We start from the raw sequence: 27102 nt of genomic DNA on the forward strand, positions 1-27102 counted from the left end.
GTTTGATCTTGGGACCAATCTTATCCAGTATTTTTATTAATTACCTTAGCACAAAAATTAGCAGTTTGGTAATGAAATTTGCTTATGATGCAAAGTTGGGAGGCATTGTCAATACAGAGAAGGACCAGCATATTAAACAGGAAAATATGGATGGTCTTGAAGACCGGAGTGACAGAAATGGATGAAATTAAATAGGACAAATGCAAGGTCATGCACTGAAAGTCTAATAATAAGAATTTCTGGGAAAATCTGGTGACTCATAAGTTAGATGCGACAGAAAAAGAGAGAGACCTGGGTGAGTGGGTTGATCACAGGATGACTGTAAGCCACCAATGTGGTGCAGCTGTGAAAAAGGCAAATGTGATCCTAAATTGTATCAGGTGACACATTTCCAGGAGAGTTATAGAAGTATTAATGCCACTGTACAAGGCACTGGTAAGACCTCATTTGGAATATTGTGCACAATTCCAGTTGCCCATATTGATTCCAACTGGAACAGGTGCAGAGAAGAGCTACTAAGATGATCAGGAGAAAGGAGGGCCTATCTTATGATGGAGAATGGAAGACCTAGGCTTGTTTAGCCTAGCAAATTGAAGATTGAGAGAGGATATGATTACTCTCTATAAATCCATCAGCGGGTAAACATGAGGGAGGGTGAAGAGTTATTTAAGCTAAAGAAGAGGGATTCCCAAACTTGGTTCACGGCTTGTTCAGGGTAAGCCCCTGGCAGGCCGCAAGATACTTTGTTTATCTGAGCATCCGCAGGTACGGCTGCTTGCAGCTCCCAGTGGCCACAGTTTGCCATTCCCGGCCAATGGGAGCCGTGGGAATTGGTAGTAGCAAGAGAAAATAGAATGAGAATAAGGGAGGAAAGAACAAAGTTACAAATACAATATCTAGGTATTGTGACAGGGTCAGGTCAGATGGCTACAAGAGAGTGGTCAAAGGTAGATACATTAGTTCCAGGTTAAGCAGGTCCCTTTTCCCTGGGTAAGATAACAGGGACTATTCCAGAACACTCAGGAACTTTCTAGAACTAATTAAGGCAGGCAGGCTAATTAGGACACCTGTAGCCAATTGGGAAGCTGCTAGAATTAATTAAGGCTAATCAGGACACCTGGTTTAAAAAGGCTGTCACTCCAGTGTCGCTCCAGTGTGTGTCACTCCAGTGAGGTGTGCGCGTAAGGAGCTGGGAGCGAGAGGACATGGTGCTGGAGGACTGAGGAGTACAAGCGTTAACAGACATCATGAGGAAGGTCCTGTGGCAAAGACAAAGAAGGTGTTGGGAGGAGGCCAGGGAATTGTAGCTGTCAGGCAGCTGTTCCAGAAGGCACTCTAGACAGCTGCAGTCCACAGGGCCGTGGGCTGGAACCCGGGGTAGAGGGTGGGCCTGGGTTCCCCTCAAACCTCCCAACTCCTGACCCAATACAGGAGCTTCCACCAGAGGGGAAAGTCTCTGAACTGGTCCCCAAACCACATGGTGGATCAGCAGAAACTGTGGGAATTGTTCTTACTCTTTTTTCCCCATGCTGGCCAGTGATGAGGTTATCTGAGTGAAGGGCAGATTTGAGCCACGAAAGTGGCCAAACTGAGGGATGCTGTGAATCTCTGAGGCAAGCAAAATCTGCGAATAACTGCAGAACCCACCAAGGTGGAGGAGGAACTTTGTCACAGTATTTAAAGTTATGTTCATGTCTTGGTTGCTTCCACTTCACGTAAATATGGAGTACGTATAAGGACATACACACACACACAAAATGTGTGCATATACAGTGACTCCTCACTTAAAGTCTTCCCAGTTTTTTGTTGCTAATCAACTAGGGAACATGCTCATTTAAAGTTGTGCAATGCTCCCTTGTAATGCTGTTTGGCAGCCTCCTGCTTTGTCCGCTGCTTGCAGGAAGAGCAGCCTCTTGCAGCTAGCTGGTGGGGGCTTGGAACCAGGGTGGACCAGCAGCCCCCCATCAGCTCCCCGTTCCCCTAAATTCCCTGTGCTGCAGCTGCCCAGCAGGCTATCAACTGCCCGCAGTTCAGCTGTCCCTCCCCCCAATGCCATGTGTTGCTCCTGCCCTCTGCCTTGGAGCTGCTCTCCAGAGCCTCCTGCTTGCTGTGCGGGGAGGGAAAGACGGGGCTAATGTCAGGGTGTTCATCTTCCCACTGCTCCTGCACCCTGCTTACCCCATCTTCCAGAGAGCGGGGGGGACACAACAGGGCTCAGGACAGAGGGAGCTTCCTGGCAGCAGCTGCCATCTCAGCTTGCTGATTAACCTAAAAAGGCAGTGTACTTAAGAGTGGGGTCAGTGTATTTAAAGGAGCAATGCGCATCTCTCTCTCACACACAGGGTGTGTGTCTCTGTCTCTGTCTTCCATGCTGTCTCCCCTCCCCCCATTCGTGCTGCCTTGTAGAGTTTGAGGCTAGATTAACAACAATGAGTTAACCCTTGAAGGCTCAGCCAATTGCTAGTTCATCATTTAGCAGTAAGGCATCCCCCGGGAAATATCCCACTCTCTGATTTCACCACCTCAACCAAGCTTCACAATCATCATTGCTGTGTACCAGTATTAAATTGTTTGTTTAAAACTTATACTGTGTGTGTGTATATATATATATATATATAATATAGTTTTTTGTCTGGTGAAAAAAAAATTCCCTGGAACCTAACCCCCTCTATTTACATTAATTCTTATGGGGAAATTGGATTCACTTAACATCATTTTGCTTAAAGTCGCATTTTTCAGGAACATAAGTACAACGTTAAGCAAGGAGTTACTGTACATAGATGAAAATGGAGAGATTAAGATTTGTGTGAGCATAATTTATCAAGTGGAAGGTTTGTGAATACAAATTCATCCCAGCTGTTCAAGACTCCTTCCATAAAAAGAGTTTTCTTGGATAACTAACTAAAATTCTATGTAAGCCAAGAGCTAATGTATGTTCTTGAGCATGTGGTTTCTGACTTGGGTGGGAGATGGTTCCAGTAAATGAGAATGCACAGTGATGCCAAAACTGTTTCTTTGTCCTTAACTTTTATAACAAACATTTATTTGCTCTTTTGGGGGTTGAGGGTAATGGTGAATATGCTAGATGTATTTCTAGTCAAATCATCAGAATATTTAAATTAGGTTCTGTTGTTCACTCTTTAGTGTTGGCTTTTTGAAATAATTTATTTTTTTATTTTCCAGGCTAAGTAGTCATAACTCTAGGACATGTACCGGCTGGCTATCTGGGACTGGTCATGTCCCAAGGGGCATAAAATATAATATATTTGTATGAAATAAGAGAAAATTATGGGGGTTATCAGAGAGTTATATCTCAAATGCAGGTACTATGGCATTTTAAAGGAGATTAGTGTAGATCGGGGTTCTCAAACTGGGGTCGTGACCCCTCAGGGGGTCGCAAGGTTACTACATGAGGCGTCACAAGCTATCAGCCTCCACCCACAAACCCTGCTTCGCCTCCATCATTTATAATAGTGTTAAATATATTTTAAAACGTGTTTTTAAATTATAAGGGGGGGTCGCACTCATAGGTTTGCTGTGTGAAAGGGGTCGCCAATACAAAAATTTGAGAACTTCTGGTGTATTTCCATTAATACCAGAGTTAAAATAAATTTCGGAAAAGGCTAGTTTAGCTTTTGTTGTGAAGACAGTAAACAGTTCATTACAGAAACTGAAAACAGCATATACCGTTTTCAAAAGGAGAGTGCCCTTTCTATAACACCTCAAATAACTTATTCAATTTAAAACGTAAGAATGACATTCAAGCTTCACCTAAGATTGGTTTCAATCTAAAATTATAAGTACGTGCAGACAGAAGAAGGTTCTAATCTGATGTCCTAGTAACCACAGTATCTCAGCAAAATATGTGGGATTATCGAGAACCAACTCTTGTGCCCCTATGGTCACTTTTTTTATTACTTGCAGCAGCTCCTAGTCTTAGCTTTAGCACTGAGTTGAAAAGAACTAAACTGTTCTTGACAACATTATCTAACATACAACTCTACCACTTCATAATACTGATTTTTTTGTGTAATCCTATTTAAATATTTTTTTAAAAAAAATATGCATCACGACAGGATTCCTAATTTACAGGCTGCTGAAATGAAGACAACTTGTCTTAATGATAACTGCTGTCAGACACTTCAGCTAACCTCCTTCCCAGGATCATTTGCAATTTTGCAGTACATTTTCAGTGTAGTTGGAAAATTTGTTACCCTCTGATGAGCAAGCATGGACACTGAAAATGTAGACTTACAGATTTTCTTAAAGGTGCACATAATAGTTTTTTGGAGAACAGGATATTCTCCTTTTTTTGCTGCAAGAAGTATTGATCTAGGGCCTGATCCATGGTCCACTGAAACCAATGGTAATCTTTCCACTGATATTCATGGGCTATGGATTAAGCCAATGGAGTCCAGCCCTACTCCCATTGTGCTAATGGTAGATTGACTTCAATGGGAGTTGAGGTCACTCAGCCCTTTGCAAAATCAGGCCCTAAGAGAGACTGGACTTTAAAAGTAGACAACAATAGAATCAATTAAGCCAGTTATATAAAGTAATTCAAATGGATAACAATATTCTGAAAGGGCAAGTAGAGCATAAGAATGGCCACACTAGGTCCAGACCAACAGTCCATCTAGCACATCATCCTGTCTTCTGACAGTGACCAATGCCAGATACTTCAAAGGGAATGAACTGAACAGGACAATCATCAAGTTATCCATCTCCTGTCATCCAGTCCCAGCATCTGGTAGTGAGAGATTTAGGGACACCGGGAGCATGGGGTTGCATCCTTGACTATCGTGGCTAATAGCTATTGATGAACCTATCCTCCATGAACATATTTAATTCTTTTTTGAATCCAGATATAGTTTTTGCTTTTACAACATCCCCTGGCAATGAGTTCCACAGGTTGATTGTGCATTGTGTGAAGAAATACTTCCTTTGTTTGTTCTGCTGTCTATTAACAACAAGCAAAATGCAGCTACATATACACTAAATCTATAATTATTATGCTATACTGTACTGTAGAGAGTGGCTAGAATAGCTCCATATATTGCCCAAGATACATGATGTTCTCTCTCCTTGACCAAGCCCATCATTTGAATCAATCATAATTGGCCCCTTCTGGCTTCTCTTGGACCTTCTTAAAATAGTGTCTTTATTAGATTTCATTGCCCTAACTTTTTCTCATGTTTAAATTTCCCATTGATTTTAATTAATTTCTCCCTAAGCTCAGGACCTGGAGAGCTTTTTGGTTTAAAAAAATTGGGGGAGGGAGAAGGAAGAAAAGAAACATAGGCTTCTTCACCAGGTGGGATTTCCCAAGTTCTCACAGCTGTAATTAAAAGTCATTCTAGTTCCAACTGATGGATTGACACAAATATGTCTTAGAAGAAAACAGAGTAATGCATAAATTCTTAATGTCTCATATTCAAAACTCATGATTTTTTTTAAAGTCAGGTGACAAGGACAAGGCAGATTCAGACAATGCCTGAGTATTTCCATGCTATGTATATAAAATTGCCTTTTGACAGATTAGAGGTGGTAGCAGCAAGCTGCAGATCTGAATGTCAGGGCCATAGCGACACTAACCGATAATTACCATCTCCACAAATATCTGTGAATGGAATCACTTGTTTTAATACAGATAAGTTTAGTATAAAAGTTAGAGAGCTGGTATGGGAGATATGATAAATGTGGTCATGACAGAAAACAATTTTTAATTTAGTATGCCCTATCAATCTAGATAGCCCATGAATATTTACCATTAATTCAGTAGGCTGGAACAGAGAGAGAGAGAAAGAAAAGGAAAAACAGAAGGTTTGACCTAAACAATGACTGTTGAAGAAAGAGAATCTTCAGCAGTTTCAAAAAGAACAAATTTTATCGGCAAGCTGAACTGGTGGCCGCATGGGGAAACACATTTGGGGAACCATTAGAAACAAAAGTCATGTTCCTGTTGTTTTAATTTTTTTATAGGACAAATGGTAACAATTCCCAATATGTGCTGCTGTTTGCTAGGTTTACCATGCTGACTACACAGGGAAAATGTGCGATGTCAGTGGGCTAAAACTGAAACATTTACTGAAATTTAAAACAAGCCTATTTGATCACATCATACTCCTCAGCAGGGATACCATTTGTAGGTGCTAAGTGGGGCATATAAGAAGCTAATACAGGTTGTGAGTGTAATGAACCAAAATTAATGGTTTATATAAAAGAAATGTTGTTTCCATTATTTTTAGGGTAATTTTATTAAAGATGCCACCTGTCCAGAATAGAAGTGTCCAGATTTTAATTCTCTTTTCATATCTCACTGTTCAGACATGGGACAGAAAAGGTAAGCTCTTACAGCTATTACTGTTCCAGGCATTCTATCCAGCTGTATTAAAGTGACTGGCTCTTACATTTTGTACCTGTCCCAAAGAGCTAATTTCTTCTGACTCACCTTTCCCAGAGAATTTTTTTACTAAGGGAAACAGCTCCTATTTCTAACTCCTCTTCCACTGATACCATTTTCCAGCTCTATAAAGCTTGCTCAATGTTTATGTGTAGTTTAAGTAAAAATTCCGTATGAAATATAAATACTGAAGAATTCAGTTAATATTTCGAGTATACATGGAATGTAACATGTTTGTACACACAACATGATGAAATGGTCCTACAATTAATCGAAACACTAATAGACCATTAATCTAACTCATACATTTGAAGTCAGATAGTCAATTAAATTGAAAATAAAGTACTTAATATGCAGCAGTCTCATTTTATGCTGTTGGGTGTTGTTGCAGCTGTGTATTACTCTCGCCTTTTTCCCAGTGCATAGCCCAATATCCATGGTGCTCAGCACTTCTGAAAATCAGCTCATCAAAGTCAATCACATAGAGAATGATTTTTAGCAACTTATGTTTTTTGTTGGAGGATTACAGATGAAACAATTATCTAAAATCATTGTTATCTCTCATGAAAATACTATGAAAAGTGCAGAGCTCTTCTTCAGGTCTGGGAAACTAACTCAGAGTATCACTGCTAAATACAAGCACCCTGTAGAAGAAGAAGTATAAGAGTTCTGTGTGAGCTCAAAAGCTTGTCTCACCAACAGAATTTGGTCCAATAAAAGATATTACCTTACCCACCTTGTCTCTCTAATAGCCTGGCATCAACATGGCTACAACAATACTGCATATAATAGTGCAGTCATTTACCTAGATCATGAGGAAATAGTTCAGGCCTACATTTTTTATATCCATCCTTCTATGTAATATTTATTTAGTTTTTCTCTTTATAGCTATTATTCAACAATATACTCCTTACTAGACTATAAAATAGGAGAAGAGACAGAAAAGCCATTTAGGGTCTCACTTATGCCACGACATTAATAATAAATAATAATAATAATAATTAATAACAATAATAATAATAATAATAATAAATATCATGCAGCTACTGAGAACAGGGTCTCATTCATATATATATATACACATATATGATATCATAAGGACATAAAATCCATAAGAGCATACAATGTATGTTACCTTTCTCAATATGTATTCTTTTAGTCTCATGTCCAACCTCATGACCAGCCAGATCACCTTCTTTCGGGCCAGGTAGGATATTAGGTGATAAACCCATCAGCATCTGATTCATGGATAGCCCATTCTGATGTACAGCTGCTAGTCATACACACATAGACAAAAAACCAACAACAATATTAACACACATACACAAAATTAAAATAATGTTAACAATATTACTCATGTCGCTATTTTTTTAGATACTGTCTCAATTGTACAAGAAAACTAATAACCTCAATGTCATTTAATTAGTGATATTAAATCCACTCAGAGGAAGCTAGTCTGGTAGGTCCTCTCCACATCTAATTTCTATTGTCTCCATTCAGCCGGCCCCTTAAACCCAGCCTTCTGAGGCACAAAAGCCAGAATCCCATATAAGCCAGTTGGGCAAGAGGCTGACACATTCTGAGAAAAAACTAGCCCAGAAAGCAATGGCAAAAACACATAACCTAAGAATGAGGTTCAGGGAACTCCTGTAGATTAGCTCTCCACTCCTTTTTTGGATTTAATCCCTATTTCTCAAGCAGCCATCTTGCCCCTGCAGGTACCACACATAGAGAAGCAGTTATTAGAAATGGGATGTGGTATGGCAAGTGGAACAGGCCTAGGTGTTTTATTTTAAAATTTAAAAAAATGTCTGCAATGGCTGAGGAACTCTATTACCCTGATCCAGGGACAATATGGAGAGCTTCTGACCTCAGCTGCTATTCTGTGATTACGGAATTTACTACAGAATCCAGGCATTGTTGTAATATGTTGCCCTACAATCTAAGATTTCATTTTTTAAAACTGTTTTTGTTACTCATGGTTATGAAAATAATCTTTACAATATTATTCAAGTCTAAACCAATATAGTGTTACCTTCCTGAGTCTGCAGAAAGCCTGAAACATCCATCCAATGTGTTTATCTAACTAGAATCCCAAAATGCCTCCCTATGTTTACACAGGAGCTAAAAATCTCAACTGCCTCTTATTAAGGGACCAAAACCTTTGGTTTCACCAACTGACAACTTCAGAAATGCAGTGCTGTGTTGTTAGTACAAAAGTCTGCAACTTAGCCAAAAAAGATGAAAAGGTGTGGACAGGGTAAAATAAATTGCATTTAATATGCATAAAATAATATGGTCTAAAACCTTCAATTTCCAGGCTACTGCATTGGAGTACCTAAGATTCCAGGGATGCACAAATCTTAGACACGGAATCTTCACAAAAATTTCATGAAATTTCACAGTTTAATTTGATTCTATCCCTTGTGAGTTCTGAAGTCAAAATATTACTTGTACCACATTCCCCACCCTAATGTGTGTGCAGATTTTTTTAAAAAATGTATTTCACCTAGAATTATTTTTTTTTAAATTGAACTATCCCATAAAATGTCACTTCTGAAGTCAGTTTTAATATAGAAGTCCAACTAGGGTAGCAGAATTAAATAAAACTGTAAAATACATAAATGTGTCACAGTTTGTATATGTTCAGTTCTGAAATTAGTCTAGCAAATTGCTTTCTCGCTGCAATTCTGTTTCATAGCTTATATCTTTATGCTTAATATGACATAATGGCAGTTTTCATCAGTACCTATTAATGAAGCATCATACATTATGATACTGTAAACTGGGGAACTTAATGTTGGGCGATAGCTATTGCAGTTGAACTTCGGAACATGGTACATCTAGATCTACTTAGACTTAAGGTATTTTGGTTAGAAAAAAATAGCTTAACTTAATCAAATTTAAAATGGTGACAAGGAGAAGAATGTGACCTACGGATTCTGTCTGATGAGCTCTCAGTCCGTGCAGGTGAGCTGGACACACTGCTGCTTCGATGAGATGATGGATGGCTGCCAGGTCTTCGACCTTCTTCAAGGGAAGGAGCAGGAGAAGGGCTGTCTGGAACACGTTCCTACACCCCCACAAAAACAAGATAACACATTAAAGACAACAGATCTCCTGATTATTGAACATCATTTCCTCTACAGGATCTCCCTGTTATTTGAGCAATATCTAATCCCACTCTGCTCAGTTACTCTTGTTTATTCCTGGGGTTGACTTGACTTGACTCTCCAGGACTTGTGGCATGCGATTCTCAGAGGAAGGTTCATACCTCTAGAACACCAGAGCCTGTCTTCTATAATGCAGCAAAAGACTTAACCATTGAGTCAGGCTTTTTAACTGACTCCCTCAACTATATTTAACAGCATCTTGTTTTTTATGACATGGAGTTATGTTTGCAAAAACCTATTTTGGCTGTGATTGCAGTAACCAGTATCGTGAGAAAGTGGATGATATTATAATTTTATAAATAAATAAGGGCAACACTCTGACATCCTTACTCATTTGTTGAGAACCTTACTCCTCAAATGGTCACATTCATTTCAATGGGACTATCGGATGAGTAAAATATTCACAATCCGGCACTAACTAAATAAAACAGCTACAGCAGAAAGCTTTTGACATACTAACTAGTTGCACAGAAAATGTATTGTGTTCATAAGTACTCGATATTTTTTGAATGAATCCTTTCTGAAACAGGCTGGGCCTGTGTTGGTGAAAAAGCTGTACCGGAAGTTAATGTAAGAATCAGAAATATCCGATATTTATGCAGCTTTGGTGCAGAAAGAATGAACAAAGGGAGGTGAGTGTTGCTACTGGAGAAGGAGAAGTTACTTACCTGTACAGTAACTGGAGTTCTCTGAGATGCTTTGGTGCTCCACCTTAGCATGCGCACATGACCTTACACACTTGATCAGAGATTTTAGTTAGCTGTGCCTGCACAGAACACATGCTCATGCTCCAGTGTGAGGGTATAGAGGGAAGGCAGGCCACAATCCCAGTTCCTTTCCAACAATAAAGTCGAAGTAAGACTTCACATCAGAGGGGAATGAGGTTGGGTGGTGGAGCACCCATAGGAACAAAACATCTTGAACTCCAGTTACTGTACAAATAAGTAACCTCTCCTTTTTCTCTTTTTCTTCTTCTTCTTCTTTTTTTTTTTTTGAGTTATAGTTCCATCTTAGGAGACTTTTTTGAGTTATAGTTCCACCTTAGAAGACTCTCAGGCAGTATTTCTATGAGGAAGTGGGTGTTAAGGAGACAGATACAGTACAGCTCAGAGAATAGCATCACCGAAAGTCATATCTGCCCTGGAACAGATACAACACTGTAATGCTTGGAGAATGTGTGAATGGATGACCTGGTGGTGGCCCTACAAATGTCCATGATGGTGATGTCCTTAAGAGGTAGATTGAGTTCTTGTGGAATGGGCAGTCACTCAAGGTTGGGGATGCACACTGGAAGCTTCATAACTAGCTGAGATACATAATGAAACCCATTTTGATAGCCTTTGAGTAAAAATTGGTTGCCCCTTCATCCTTTCTGTGAAGGAGGTAAAGAGTATTTGAAAGGCCTGGAATGGTTCCATTCTATTAAGGTAGAAGGTAAGAGCCCGTCTCTCAGCCAGATTATGAAGACTAGCCACTTCTCTTGAGGACTAAGATTCAGGGTAGAATACTGCTAGTTGAATGACTTGATTGATATGGAATTCTGATCAGACTTTAGGCAGGAAGTGAGGATGGGAGTATAAGCTACTTTTACATGGTAGAAAATTGTGTACAGGCAGTCAGCCACAAGTGGCCCTAGCTCTTCTACCCTTCTGGCCAAGGTTATGGCTATGAGGAATGTAGTCTTAGAAAACAAATGAAGGAATGAACAGCTGCCCATGGATTCAAATGGAGGATATCTCAGGACATTGAGAAATAGGCTAAGGTCCCAAGGAGGAGTAGAGCTACTTGTCATAGGGAAAGAGGTTACATAAACCCTTAAGGAACCTCACTGTGCGAGGTGATTGAAAACAGACAACCTTTCAACTAGTAGGTATAAGGCTGTATTGGCAGTTAGGTGGACCTAATGGAATTGAGTGTCAAACCTTGCATTTTTAAATTAAACTAAAGTGGGTAATTGAGCATGGTTGTAAGGAGCGACTTGGAGGGGGATATAGATTGATGAGTACACCAGGATTGGAAACACTCCCACTTTTATGGGTAGGTTTTCCTTCTGATGGGTTTTCTAATGCTCAGAAGTATAGTCTTAACTTTGGGAGAACAGTCCAGTTCTATGCCCGAGATCCATCAAGGAATCAAGCCTTGACGCACAGTGAAGAGATGTTCAGGGAGGGTCTTGGTGCCTGGTTCCTGTGTCAGGGGACCTACCATCAGTGGAAAGTGAAATATGCCTGCAGAGAGAGATGAAGTAAAATGGGGAACCACACTTGCTTCAGTCATGATGGTGCTATCAGAATAGATTCATAGATATTTAGCTCAGAAGGGACCATTATGATCATCTAGTCTGACCTCCTGCACAACTCAGGCCACAGAATTTCACCCACCACTCCTGCGAAAAACCTCTCACCTATGTCTGAGCTATTGAAGTCCTCAAATTGTGGTTTAAAGACTTCAAGGAGCAGAGAATCCTCCAGCAAGTGACCCATGCCCCATGCTACAGAGGAAGGCGAAAAACCTCCAGGGCCTCTTCCAATCTGCCCTGGAGGAAAATTCCTTCCCGACCCCAAATATGGCGATCAGCTAAACCCTGAGCATATGGGCAAGATTCACCAGCCAGATACTACAGAAAATTCTTTCCTGGGTAACTCAGATCCCACCCCATCTAATATCCCATCACAGGCCATTGGGCCTATTTACCATGAATATTTAATTACCAAAACCATGTTATCCCATCATACCATCTCCTCCATAAACTTATGGTTGTTGTTCTCTCTCTTGCTTTAGTTTGTTCAGAGCCTTGAGGATCAAGGGCGTTGGAGGGTAGGTGTCTAAAAGGGTAAGAGGCCAAGGGATGAGGAGAGCATCCCCCACTGAGTTGTGGTCATAACCTCCCCTTGAGCAGAGTCAATGGCACTTCACATTGGATGGTGTTGCAAAGAGATCTGTCTCCAGAAGGCCCCAGGACTGACAAATGCTCTGAAAGACTGAGAAGCTGAGTTTCTTCTCATGATTTTGGTGAAAGTGCTCAGGGAGTCTGCTATGGTGTTCTGCAGGCCGGGCACATAGGCCTTTGACATGTCTATGTGATGAGCTATACACAAGTTCTACACTTACATTGACTCTGTGCACAAGGATTGATCTATCTCCCACTTGCCAATGTATGCAGTATAATGCCACTCTGTTGTCCAGCATCATTTTGTCAGAGTGGTTGCTCTGAGTCTGAGAATGTTGATTTGGAGGGACCCTTCATGGGGAGTCCAGTCCTGGGATGTAACGTCTTGGAAATGGGTACCCCAACCCAGCAGGGAGGCACCCATGGTGATGACCCTTGATGAGGATGGACATTAAAAGGGGACTGCCACACAAACCTTGCAAGGATCCTTCCACCAGTTGAGGAAGTTGAGAACTCTTGGGGGGTGGGAGGTATTAAGGTCAGCCATTTGGAAAGATTGTACTAGCTTTGAGTGTAAACAGTCTTGAGCCAGGCCTGGAGGCACTGAAGGTGTAGTCTTGAATGGGGCAGGTATAAATTTCAAGAGGTCACAGAGTAGCCCTGGAATCTTTAAGAGAATGGAGGTAACCATCAGTGTTCTTACTGAAGATCTTAGGCCTCTCAAAGGGAAGATCCTCCATCATATTCTGCACTTCCTTGGGAAGACAGAGGCTTGCAGCCAGGAGGCTCAATGCATGATGATGTCAGTTGCCATTGAACACGAGGCTGTGTAAGCTGGCTGAGGGAAGTTTGTAGAATATTTTTTTAGATCATCTGGCTTTCCACAAAGAGGGCCAGAAGCTGCTCTCTTTGGTCTTGGGGAAAATGATAAATAAAATGTGAACATTTTCCATAATTTGTGAAATCATACTTTGCCATGAAGACTTGATAGTTTGCAACCCTAAACTGAAGAACAAGTGACAAATAGATCTTATGACCTAAAAGACACTCAAGCTCTTTGTCCAAGAGAGTTGATTTGGAGCAAGCTTCTCGATTCCTTTCATTGACAGCATCCACTGCCAAGAAGTTGGCGGGAGGAGGGGAGTTGTGAGAAAAAATTATTCCAGATCCTTGGACAGTACATAATATTTCCGTCAGCCCCCTTGCAAGTGGGTGCGATGGTTGTAGGTGTCTTCCATTCAGTGCAGGATGGTGAAAGTAATGCCTCATTAATGCGAAAGGCAACCTTGCCCTGGGAGACAGAATGTTCAAAAGAGAGTGTTGTACTTTCTGGATCTCCTCCCAGGGAATCTGGAGTGACTCCTCTTCCTTTTTAACAGGTCTTGAAAGGCCTTGCAATCATCTGCATAAGATGGTGGGGGTTGGGATAACTGCCTCATTGGGGGAGGAGGAGGACTTGTCAGATGGTGGTGTCTTCTCCCCAACCTCTAGCTCTTGCTCCTCCAAGTGGTCCTCCTGTTGGGGAGTGTACTGCGGTACCAGTTGCTGTTGGTCTGGATGAGGCCTTTTGCAGGAGGACACTATGTAACACTGGTCAGTATAATTATCCCAGGGGTTCTAGAAGGTCCACTGTGGTGGTTTATAAGGGAAAGGAGTGGGATACAGAAGCAAGAATGGGAGCTGTGGCTCCAAAGGTTGTGATGGTGCCGGCAAAAGATCCCTCTCAGTACCTGTTAAAGAGAGAAATTCCAGTGTCAACAGCAACTAAATCCTAATGGGAAAGGAAACTGATCAGTACTGGAGAGCCTGGGAAGTGCTCCACAGGAATCTCAAATGGTACCAGAGATGATATGAAAGCATAGTCCTTGCTTTTGTTGTGTCAGTGGCCCAAGAAAGACAATACCAGAGCATGCACTGAAGGCTTCTTAGAAGAGTCCCTGCTCCTAGAGGAGTCCTTGTGTCTGAAGTTATCCTCCTCTGGTACCAATGATGGTGCTGTTCAGTGCAGTTAACTAGAAGACTTCTTGGTGCAGGGTATACTAGAAGTCTGATTTTTGGGTACCTCATGGAGGCTTCAGCAGTACCCATACGAGGATACAAGGTGTCCTTGGTCCCTAGCCTCACAGGTGACTTTCCCATTCTTCTGGAATCTCTCTCCAGGGAATGGGTTTTCTTCACTCCCAAAGCTGCCCCATAGTCTCTGCTTACTGAAGGCTGAAGTTAATGAAGCAGTCTGAATGGAGGAGGCCAATGTACGGCAGTGGAGGGGTACTGGACCACACAGGTCTCACAGAACGCTGAATCAGGAGGAGCTTCAGCCTGTCTTCCCTCAGCTTCCTAGATCTTCTCTTAAACCCGGAGCATACCTTGCACTTTGATGGGACATGAGATTGTCTGAGGTAGCTAGAATGCCTATTGCTGAGGGAGAAAGACCTGTGGCAAGTTTGAAACCTGGACTCTTTGGCACAATGTAAAAAAGGAGGCCACAGACAGAGAAAGGCTGAGGATAAAGAAGGCCCTGGATAAAAAGAAAGGCCCAGGAAAAGGGGGACCACCCCCAAAAAGCATAAGCCTCTGCTTAAAATAAATAAGAAACAAAATTAAACAAAATGCTAAAAAAAATTACAGAATAAGGCAGTAGCTATAAGGCTAAGAACAGACACCATAAAACTATCTCAGACTGAAGGTGGTTGAGAAGGAACTGGACTGGTGGTGGGTATTGCTCTCCCTATATATCCTTGCATCTGAGCGTGCGGGTGTGTAGCGCACAAGTGTGACCTGCAGATACTGCCAGCTAAAATATCAGGAGTTCACGGGCAAATGTACATCCTAAGGTTGAGTACCCATAGGGATTATAATTTGAAGGACTGTCTTTTGGGGGGGTCTTGTCCTGCAACTGCTGAGCACTCTCAATTTCCAATGACTCCTAAGGGCCTAGAACATTGTTGGTAAAAAAAGACAATAATAAAATAAAACAACCCCCTCAGAATTGGGGGAGCGCAGAATCTCACAGAATTGGGCCCACTAACAGAATCATTATGATATATCATGTAAATAGGTCTCTAACAATTATTTAACAATTAAGTCCAGATTTTCAAAAGACCTCACGCCCCAACATCTCCCACCTAGGCAACTAACTAAAGCCTCACTCATTCAGAGATTTAGGCTATGTCTAACAATAAATCGTACAGCGGTATTGCTGCAGCTGCACCACTGTAAGGTCTCCCGTGTAGCCAATCTATGCCGGCGGGAGGTGGAGACAAAGAATTCCATGCATGTTTATCCTTTCCTTCCACACAAACACACTGTGAGTGATCATAGAATCAAGGAAGATTAGGGTTGGAAGAGACCTCAGGAGGTCATCTAGTCCAATCCCCTGCTCAAAGCAGGACAAACCCCACCTAAATCATTCCAGCCAGGGCTTTGTCAAGACGGGCCTTAAAAACCTCTAAGCATGGAGATTCCATTCCAGTGCTTCCCTACCCTCCTAGTGAAATAGTTTTTCCTAATATCCAACCTAGACCTCCCGCACTGCAACTTGAGACCATTGCTCCTTGTTCTGTCATCTGCCACCACTGAGAACAGCTGAACTCTTCTCTTCTGCAGACTAAATAACCCAAGTTCCCTCAGCCTCGCCTCATAAATCATGTGCTCCAGCCCCCTAATCATTTTCGTTGCCCTCCGCTGGATTTTCTCCAATTCGTCCACATCCTTTCTGTAGTGGGGGTCCCAAAACTGGACGCAATACTCTAGATGTGGCCTCACCCGTGCCGAATAGAGGGGAATAATCACTTCCCTTGATCTGCTGGCAGTGCTCCTACTAACACAGCCCAATATGCCTTTAGCCTTCTTGGCAAAAAGGACACACTGTTGACTCATATCCAGATTCTCATCCACTGTAATCCCCAGGTCCTTTTCTGCAGAACCGCTGCTTAGCCAGTCAGTCCCCAGCCTGTAGCAGTGCATGGGATTCTTCTAGGCATTCTATTGTTTTTGCTGAACCTCATCAGATTTCTTTTGGCCCGATCCTCCAATTTGTCTAGGTCACTCTGGACCCTATCCCTACCCTCCAGTGTATTTATCTCTCCCCGCAACTTAGTGTCATTCATGAACTTGCTGAGGGTGCAATCCATCCCATCATACAGATCATTAATGAAAATGTATAACAAAACCAGCCCCAGGACCGACCCCTTGGGCACACTGCTTGATACCAGCTGCCAACTAGACATCGAGCCATTGATCACTACCCACTGAGCCTGACGATCTAGCCAGCTTTCTATCCACCTTATAGTCCATTCATCCAATACATACTTCTTTAATTTGCTGGCAAGAATACTGTGGGAGACAAGACCAAAAGCTTTGCTGAAGTCAAGGTATACCATGTCCACCTCTTTCCCCATATCCACAAAGCCAGTTATCTCATTATAGAAGGCAATCAGGTTGGTCAGGCATAACTTGCCCTTGGAGAATCTAGGTTGACTGTTCCTGATCACCTTCCTCTCTTCCAAGTGCTTCAAAATGGATTCCTTGAGGACCTGCTCCATGATTTTTCCAGGGACTAAGGTGAGGCTGACTGGTCTGCAATAGTTCCCCAGATTCTCCTTCTTCCCCTTTTTAAAGATGGGCACTACATTTGCCTTTTTCCAACCATCTGGGTCCTTCCCCGATCGCCACTCGTTTTCAAAAATAATGGCCAATGGCTCTGAAATCACATCAGCCAACTCCCTCAGTACCCTCAGATGCATTGCATCCAGCCCCATGGACTTGTGCATGTCCAGGTTTTCTAAATAGTCCTTAACCTGTTCTTTCACCACTAAGGGCTGCTCACCTCCTCCCCATACTGTTGTGCCCAGTGCAGCAGTCTGAGAACTGACCTTGTCTGCAAAGACCGAGGCAAAAAAAGCATTGAGTACTTCAGCTTTTTCCACATCATCTGTCACTAGGTTGCCTCCCCCATTCAGTACGGGTCCCACTCTTTTCTTTACCTTCTTCTTGTTGTTAACATACCTGTAGAAACCCTTCTTGTTACCCTTCACATCCCTTGCCAGCTGCAACTCCAGTTGTGGTTTGGCCTTCCTGATGACACCCCTGCATGCTCAGGCAATATTTTTATACTCCTCCGTAGTCATCTCTCCAAGTTTCCACTTCTTGTCAACTTCTCTTTTGTGTTTAAGCTCACCGAAGATTTATCTGTTAAGCCAAGCTGGTCGCCTGCCATATTTGCTATTCTTTCTGCACATCAGGATGGTTTGTGCCTGAACCCTCAATAAGGCTTCTTTAAAATACAGCCAGCTCTCCTGGACTCCTTTCTCCCTCATATTAGCCTCCCAGGGGATTCTGCCCATCAGTCCCAGGAGGGAATCAAAGTCTGCTTTTCTGAAGTTCAGGGTCTGTATTCTGCTGCTCTCCTTTCTTCCTTTTGTCAGGATCCTGAACTCGGCCATCTCATGGTCACTGCTGCCCAGGTTGCCACCCACTTCTACTTCCCCTACCAATTCTTCCCTGTTTGTGAGCAGCAGGTCAAGAGGATCACAGCCCCTAGTTGTTTCCTCCAGCACTTGCACCAGGAAGTTGTCTACAAAACTCTCCAAAAACTTCCTCGATTGTCTGTGCACTGCTGTATTGCTCTCCCAGCAGATGTCAGGGTGACTGAAGTCCCCCATGAGAACCAAGGCCTGTGATTTGGAAACTTCTGTTAGTTGTCCAAAGAAAGCCTCATCTATCTCATCCTCCTGGTCTGGTGGCCTATAGCAGATGCCCACCATGACATCACACTTGTTGCTCTCGCCTCTAAACTTAACCCAAAGACTCTCAACAGCCTTTTCTCCAGTTTCATACTCGAGCTCTGAGCAATCATACTGCTCTCTTACATACTGTACAAATCCTCCACCTTTTTTCCCCCACCTGTCCTTGCTGAACAGTTTATACCTATCCATGACAGTGCTCCAGTCATGTGAGTTACCCCACCAAGTCTCTGTTATTCCAATCACATCATAGTTCCTTGACTGTGCCAGGACTTCCAATTCCTCCTGTTTGTTTCCCAGACTTCTGGCATTTGTGTACAGGCACCTCAGATAGCTAGTCGATTGCCCTACTTTCTCAGTAAGAATCTCAATAAATTTAATGAAACTATCACAGGCCCTGCTCCCGCTCTCACTGAAATGAACAGAAAGGCTTCTATTGACTTAAATGGGAGTTGGATCAGACCAACAGTGTGTAAAGTTAAGTGTGTGTTTTAATCTTTTCAGGATCAGGGCCTAAAAAAACAGGGTGAAATCCTGGCGCCATTGACTTCCCTGAAGCTAGGATTTCACTGCAGATTTTCAAAAACATTCAGTTCCCAATTAGACACTTAAACAAGTGGTTAGATTTCCAAAAAGGGCTTAGAACCCTACAGCTGCCTTTCTGACTAACTTTTCTGCTTGACTTACAGAGCCCCAAAGGAGTTTAAATAAAGGTATATAATGTATTTTAGGTTAAAAAAATTACAGGAAAAAAATCATTTAAAGAAGTTTATCAATCATTGAGGATGCTATTTTATTTCTAAATATTCATTTAAAAGTCCTTTGAAGTACTCTCTATATTTGACTTTTCTCAGAGATACATCAACTGAGCAGATAATTTCATTTTCTGTCACTGAAAGTCAGGATTTCCTGAATAATCCTGATCAGAAATTTGACAAAAACCAGAAACTTAATTTTTCCCTACTGTTTTCCAACCAGTTTTATTTCTGACATAATGCAATAATACAACTTCTGTTTGCGTTAGGGGCACACATGAAAGCCTGCTGCTGTTAATGTAGACAAGCCTCTTGCAGAAAGAGCATGCTGTTCTTCCTTAAACCCCAGACAGAATTTGCAACAGCTCTGATTGTCATTATATAGCACACACAGTAGCTGGATGAACATTTGGTCTGTTGAATGCATTCCAAAGGAAATGAACAACACATCTATCTATAGTAATCAATAAAATTGCTCAGGTTAAAGTTTACTGTGAATGTTTGTTATGCATGCTGTTGTGATTGCACAGGGACTCAATGGGCCTATTAATGGAGAGGGTGAGGACCTTTTAGAACAATGTATCAAGACATTTAAGTGGATTCCACTTTAATAGTCTCTATTTTTTAAGTTAAAAACATTGATGAGGAAAGTTTAACTGCATCATAGCTCTAGGCTTATTATGAGTTTGATTGTGTTTATATGCCCATGAACCGAGTAGTCAAGTGGAGGATTAGAATGCAGATGTTCTCAGAACATAGAAGATATATTTCTTTAGATTTAGGAGGATTTAAGTATCCACAGTGTACAGATTCAGTATAAATTGAAACAGACCATATTTAATCATTTAATTAAATATATAATGTCACTGTTTGGCATACAATATATTGGTCTTTGAAGGGTTTCATTAAAATGAAATCCAGTGAGCATATAAGATAAGATACAGAGTTTCAGAGTAAATTAATTTATTTAAACCACTTAATTTGCTTACCCTATTTATTTATGCGTGCTATTACAGCATATATTATAAAATGGAGACAGCAAAAGGAATGCATAGGACTAACTAATATAATTATTACTGAAACAAACCAGATAATGAGTTTTATTCACATGTAATAAGACACAGCATGAGAAAGTCTATGAGGGAACTATGTAAACTGGGTTTATCAGTTCATTTGTGGAATACCCTTTAACCTCAACAGACAAGGGACTGAACTATGGTAGGCAAGAGTATTACTAATGTAATACCTCAGCTCACTGCTTTACAGTCTTGCTTCGTAACTCCACCAATCAATAATATACAATCTCTTGTAATTTTCTGTCTTTATTAAAGCTAGTTGCAATAATAAATGGAAATGCTAGTAATAATAAATTTAAATACTTCCTTGCTCTAAAAGGGGCACACTAATAAACTAATGGTGCTGGAATATCAATATTGGAATGTTATTCTATCCTTTCACCAGGGTGTTTGTGGAGAAAAGATGGATTTAGGTAAAATGACATTTCAAAAGCACTTTATTTTAAAAACTTTTTAAAAAGGAAATGTATAAAAACATGTTCAGTTAATAAATCAGACTCGACTTCAGCAAAATACACTATAATAGCTGTCTTTTGACTGATGTGAAATACCACTTTCAGACCAATATAACTAAATTAGAGAAAGAAGAGTCAAAACTTTCTAAATTTTAATTCTGGCTCTGACAGTGACTCTTTCCAGGGCCTTGTGAATGTCCCCTAGGCTGTGTCTACACATTTTTTCTTTCTAAAATGTATGCCCATCCCTTATCAATTCAACGCCACTGAAGAATAGACCAAGCTGCAGCTTTGGCTGCCACCCTGTCTGCATTAGAGTTCCAACCATTGCTATAAAAGAGGGACATTTTCCAGTGGCAAAATCTTAGTGTGTCTAATGCAGTGGTGGGCAACCTGGAGCCAGCATGTCCCTGTGGCTCGCACCGCTTCCCACAGCTCCCAGTGGCCGGGAATTGTGAACCACAGCCACTGGGAGCTACGGCCAGCTGCGCAAATGTAAACAAACTGTCTGGCAGCCCGCCAGTGGATTACACTGATGGGCTGTGTGCGGGCCACAGGTTGCCCACCACTGGCCCAATGCATACCAGAAGCTTTACTAAAAGCCAAATATATTGAGGAAGATTCTCTTCCACACTCTACTACCTCTGAGTCATTTAGGTCCAAGTCATAGACTCATAGCTAAGGATTCCAAAGCGAATCCTGACCTTTCACCTGGAACTTTCATAAGAACATAAGAATGGCCATACTGGGTCAGACCAAAGGTCCATCCTGCCCAGTATCCTGTCTACTGACAGTGGCCAATACCAGGTGCCCCAGAGGGAGTGAACCTAACAGGTAATGATCTAGTGATCTCTCTCCTGCCATCCATCTCCACCCTCTGACAAACAGAGGCTAGGGACACCATTCCTTACCCATCCTGGCTAATAGCCATTAATGGACTTAACCTCCATGAATTTATCCAGTTCTCTTTTAAACCCTGTTATAGTCCTAGCCTTCATAACCTCATCAGGCAAGGAGTTCCACAGGTTGACTGTGTGCTGAGTGAAGAACTTCCCTTTATTTGTTTTAAACCTGCTACCTATTAATTAAACTTGCTACCCATTAAACAGAACAGTAAGAGAGTCAGGGGCCCAGTGGAGGCATGTCAAGGACAGGGAGAGATTGTATGTCATTGCAGTGCTGTAAAATCCAGCAATCTCCTTTTGGTAGATGGTCCTTTGGAGAACATTGCTAGCTGGCAGATGTTAGAGAAACCTTCATGCAGAAGACCAGGCAGCTACAACCATCTCCTTAATGGCCACAGATCTTCCCTCCTGTGATCTGCTGGCCCATTATATGTACTACTTTCACTTCAAGCATTCATTTTCTGGTTCTACCCAAAAGTGAATCAACTTTGTTGAGCAAGAACCACCAATCCAATGGCATTTCTAAAAAACCTATCACCACAAAATTGTACTGGATTACAGAAAGCCCATGAAATTTGTTAAAAAGAAACAGTCAGCTTTCCTACTTTATAATTAGACCATGACCCTCTATCTCGGAGCATGCAGACGGATTTCTCTTCTGCTTTGGTTATTTAGGATTTGCTTCATGCATCTGTAAAACTGAGTATTGCTCATGGTTCTAGACATTTAATTATTTGTTTTCTTTGGATATTTACTCCATTATTTTATTGGTAATGGATGTTAGATATAAGGGTTGGTAATTACCAGGATCACTCTTATTTCTATCTTTGATGATCACTGCACATTTGCTTTTTATCCAGTTATCTGTCACCTCCCACATTTCTTTTTTGTGGCTATTGAGAAATGTTTGGCATATCTCCTTTTTCTCCAATCCTGCCTGGCAACAGGAAGATGGGCTTTACAGACAGGCTTCACTGAGAAGGAAACAAGAGGCAAAGATGTGTCTATCATAGGTAGCACAAAAACCGCACTCTGCCCTCTTCTTTTCTAAAATTCTAGAAAGCATTGATCCAGCCAGGGATCCAGCAACTCTCCTGGGCATTTTAGGACACATGTTAAACTATTAGCTATTAGTAGCACTGCATAATTTTGCCTACTAGCACCCCTAAAGTCAAATACATTAAGGGACAGCTCTTCAAAATAGCTCAGCTCTCATTTAGGCACCAAAATAAGAGGTCAGATTTTCAAAAGAGCTAGTTATAAGTGTCACAATGGGATCTGCTGGGTGCTATACCCTTTTGAAAATCTGATCCTTATTCTGATGCCTAAATGGGAGCTTAACTCTTAAAAATCTGGTCTCAGTTGTGGATCCTGAGCATTTGAAAATCTGGCACTGACCTCGTTTGAAAGTTTGGCCCCACAATCTTCCCACCAGGAAGCTCTTGTCTTTCACCCCAGAGGAGATAGAGCAACCTTTCCCACACCTTTATTTCCCTGGTATTAGAAGTTTCAGACTCACAATATCCAGTCTCTTTAAAATTAATTGATCACCTTGATCGATCAGTCCTTCAGCTCTCATATAGATTGCGCTGATCATAAGATGTCTTCCATTCTTTTCTTATCCTGGCCTTCCTTCTCCATGTGTGGCCATGCCTTTTCACGATAAAATCTTCCCATCGCTTTAATTAATTAATTAATTAATTAAAAAAAATTTCCTGGTACCCTCTGCCCTCCTCCATGTGGCTTCTGATAAATGGGAAAAAGACTCTCAAAGCACAGTTTCCTTTCAGGATCTAGATTTTCCTGTCTGCCTCCATGCCACAGGATCAAGAACAGGTCACATTCCACATTATCTTTGTATATAGTGTTATTTCCAGAGGACACGAAAAGGTACTGTCTCTTGTTTTACAGGACTTATGAGATTGTGGTGAACACCCCTAGAATCACTATTCACTCCATCTTTGTTCCAGAGCACTCCAAATAACCCTGCAAGACCTTCCATCCTGTCACCTCCTCTCAAACTGGATGAAGGGAGTCCCACAAAGAAGGCTCCTCTGCTCTGTTTCATATTTGCCTTCTTCCTCCTATTCACACAGAAAGGAGTTTCATCAGCCCTCTTCTCCTTTTTTGCAGGCAGTTCTTTTGATCCAGCAGCTCCATCTCATCCTCTCAGGAATAACCAGAACTCTTCTTCTAGAACCCTGCCACAAAGCACCCTTACTGAAGTTTAGTTGTCCCAGGCCTCAACCCCTGTACTTACAGACCTCCTCTTCATTCCAAGAGAGGGCACCTCAAGCAATTTGTATGAGGTTGGTCCCTGCTCCTCCTCAGCAGGTAGGAAAAGGAGATGGGTCGGTATATAATCAAACTTCTTCTAGGCCCTTGTCACTTCTAGGCCCTTGTTTTTGCCCAATAACGTTGCCCTTTAGCATTGTAACTTCATGGAAGCAGAAATCCATGCTCTTTTAGAAAAAAATGTTAATCTGCCCAGTTCCCCAGATTCAGATCAGAGAAAGAGGGGGATTTCCTCCATGTACTCCCTGGTGTACTACTGAATGTGTCAAGAGAGTTTCTACCCTGTTCTGCACTCTCCCTTAAACCTTAGCAACTGCCAGTCAACATGTTAGATGTAAATTCCTAAATTCATTCTCAGGGCATCTCTGCTCAGTGTCCCTTCTATTCAGGGTTCTCCCTTGTGTCTTCTTCCATCACTCCAGTCTGGTTGATCATTCATCTCTTGGACTCTTTTGTAGTTTGCATAGTCCTCATCGTGTGGGCTAATTTTCACCTTTCTCCTGTTTAGAGAGTCCTGCTCCTTCAGTGGTACTCTTTTTCTGTCCTCAGTCAATTGATACTATGGCAATGCTCTTCCCCCCAAGCCAAGGGCACCAGAACCTTTGTAGAAAAGGGGGGAGGGCAAGGCCCATTCTCCCCCCCCTCCCCCATGGCTGGCTGCTCAAGACTTTGATTGTCTTGAGGTTGAGAACAGGTTGTAAGAGCAGGTTCCTTAGAAAAAGTTGTTGATTGCCCTAACTGAAGTAAAAAAAAAAAACCCAACAACCAATCATTCTCTACTTCATGTTCTCAGATTGAAGCATCTGGTGTTGAAGAAAGAGATGGACATATAAATTATCTTTCTTCAGTGAATCCTCAACTTTTAATTTGTAAGTTCTCTACAATATGCAGACCTCTCTGAAAGGGGACATTGATTTCCTTTCATTTGCAAGGAGACTATTTTGATCTCTTCTGCAATGACCAAAGTACAGACCTGTTACTCCTCAGTCACCTGTTATTTCTTTTGCAAATGCCTATTGATATTTCCCGGACCCATGGGAGAAGTATTCCTGAAACGGCTTTCTTTCAAAATGAACTCACCAGAGGAGTATAAATTAGTTCCTTGGTTATCTCCTCAACCCCAGTGTGACAATGTGGGAATTTTATGTAATATTTTTTATGAATCCTATGTGTGCCTCAGTTTGCCTCTGCACTTTGCATTGTACAAACATTTTAAGTCTCCTTCTAAAACAGCACAGGTATGGGTATGGGTATTACTGGCTGTCTATATGAAATGAACAGGGTCATTAAACAACTGGTTGAAACCAACCCCAAATCAACCCCCACAGAAAGACAAAGCAATTACCAATGACTGAACCATCAAATGCTTAACAACAGGAAACCCCAGACAAGTGGAGGGAAGAAGAGAGACAGAGAGAGCAAGAGATGACGTCCATCACAGCTTGGCTGGCTCATCATGGCACTGGTTTGATTGGGGTGGATTATGGCTTAACTTCTGCCTCTCTTAGGTTACAAATGAATTTCAGATTCTATAGCCAAGTGACTAATAAATGGTTACCATGTTTTGAAAAGGCTGCTAGTTGCACTGTAAATTCTCACTGAAAGCATTGCACACTAAAGGGGCACAGTACAAGCTTCCTGCAGGACTCTGGCTTGGCTGGATTCACTGCAGAGAACCACAGAGATAGGGTTAGCTGGTGCTGACAGCCCAATTTTGGAGTCTTGGATGCCACAGGCTTGTCCTAGTGGAACTGTGTGGTTCCTTGGGGCCTGGTGTACTAAAAGGAGTTACTCCCAGGAGACTGGTGACAAGCTGGGGCATAGACTAGGCCTTGTGACTTTGTGACACCTACATACAATGATTTTTGGTTTTACAGGGTAGTGTTTCATCTTCCCTTTAGTTTGTACCTAAAGTTTCAGAAAACCCTAAACAACAAGGGTTATTTTGAAAGTTTCAAAAAGGCCATTAATTTGCTAACTCCCTTAATACCCTATAACAGGATTTGTATCATCTGGATAACTGACTAGCATATATTTACATCTTCCATCTCTCTCCTTTCTTACACAAGATCACTATTTCAATAGGATTTCCCTCACTTCCAGATAGTCTGAACATTTATTTTTTCTTCTTTTTCTTACTGAAGACCGTTTTTTAACCAAAATAAGACCAATTAAAAATAAAAATAAATGTTTCAGCCATTTTTCAGTTGTCATTCATTTCAACCACTTTTTATTAATGGGCCTATTTTCTTCTCTAAAGAACATCATGGCCGACGATATTTTTAAAATATGTTTTCCTGCTGATATATTTGTAAAAATTCCTCCTTTAATCCCCGCAACTGATTGGGCTAGAATTAACCTGATCTGCTTTTTTACTGTCTTTACTTTGACAATTTTTCACTGATTCTATACATACTTGTTTGGTTATCTCCCCCTCTTCTGTTTACAGCAAAAGTTGTGGTTTGTTGGTTTTGATTTTTGCTTTAATAACTTGTCTTTGAGTAGCTCCACTGGAATCGTTGCTTCTTGTTTCTAGATTCTTATCATTCAAAGGATATTGAATCTTTTCTACACTTATTTTGGTGACTCCTAGAATAACCCAGACTTTTTCCTTATCAGATAATATTTGAGAGAGAGAGAGAGAGAGAGAGCATGCGCACGGTGTCTGAATGGACCTGAATAAGGATTCATCTTTTTTAAAATTATTTTTATTTTTGACTCTGTGGCCGGTTGGTGAGATGGAGACTGATGTCTGCCAGATGACTTTGGTAGGATCTAGAATTGACTCATTAATTGGGAGGGCAATTCTGGATGAAGAGGAGGTGTGGAGAATATCCACCAACTTGTGATGTGTAAATGCCACCTCCTGTAGGGGAATCTGCAGCTCATCTGCCACCCTCTTCGTAAGTTTCAGAAAGTTCTTAGTATGATCACGTAGTGATGCGGGGGAGGCAGTACAGGCTCTACTGGTGGACATGAGGAGAAGTTTGCTGGAGGGGTAGCTTCCCCTTCCAGTCCTTCTTCCTGTTATGAAAAAGCTTCCTCCTCCCCTGGCTCAGGGGCTCTGAACAGCAAGGCTGTAGGAGTCTGGTGGACTCTCTCTGAGAGACACTGGACAGCTGCGATATGTGTGTGTATGTCACCCAAGAATTGCAATATGGCCATTGTGTGGGAGAAGGGCAGGCATGGGCGGTGGGGTTATCCCAAAGGGCCCATATCACATTTGTGGGTTGGCCCGATGGAATTGGGGAGGGCCCTTGTATTGTGATGGTGGGCTATGAGGATCCAGGGAAACGACCTCCTTCTGGCCACTGTCAGACTCACCTCTGGCTAAGAGCGGTGCTGACTGGAGTATTGGCAGTACATGGCCTGGTGCAAGAGCAATCCTGGGTGCCGGGATGTGCTC

At 41.7% G+C, this 27102-nt stretch overlaps 1 protein-coding gene across 9 annotated transcripts in view; it reads right to left on the bottom strand.

Annotated features, from left to right (window-relative positions):
* Window positions 1-27102, bottom strand: part of DACH1 (dachshund family transcription factor 1) — a 464038-nt gene that overhangs the window by 112929 nt on the left and 324007 nt on the right. For 5 of the 9 annotated variants that reach the window (XM_037895071.2, XM_043533854.1, XM_043533847.1 and 2 more), the window contains 2 exons: window positions 9341-9476; window positions 7539-7676 (listed from right to left, as the gene is read on the bottom strand). In XM_037895071.2, the coding sequence (XP_037750999.1) occupies window positions 7539-7676; window positions 9341-9476 (274 nt within the window). The remainder of the gene's footprint in view (window positions 1-7538; window positions 7677-9340; window positions 9477-27102) is intronic. The other 4 variants (XM_043533850.1, XM_037895094.2, XM_037895076.2 and 1 more) reach the window with 1 other exon arrangement.

Source organism: Chelonia mydas, chromosome 1, assembly GCF_015237465.2.
Source record: "Chelonia mydas isolate rCheMyd1 chromosome 1, rCheMyd1.pri.v2, whole genome shotgun sequence".
Taxonomy (NCBI): domain Eukaryota; kingdom Metazoa; phylum Chordata; order Testudines; family Cheloniidae; genus Chelonia; species Chelonia mydas.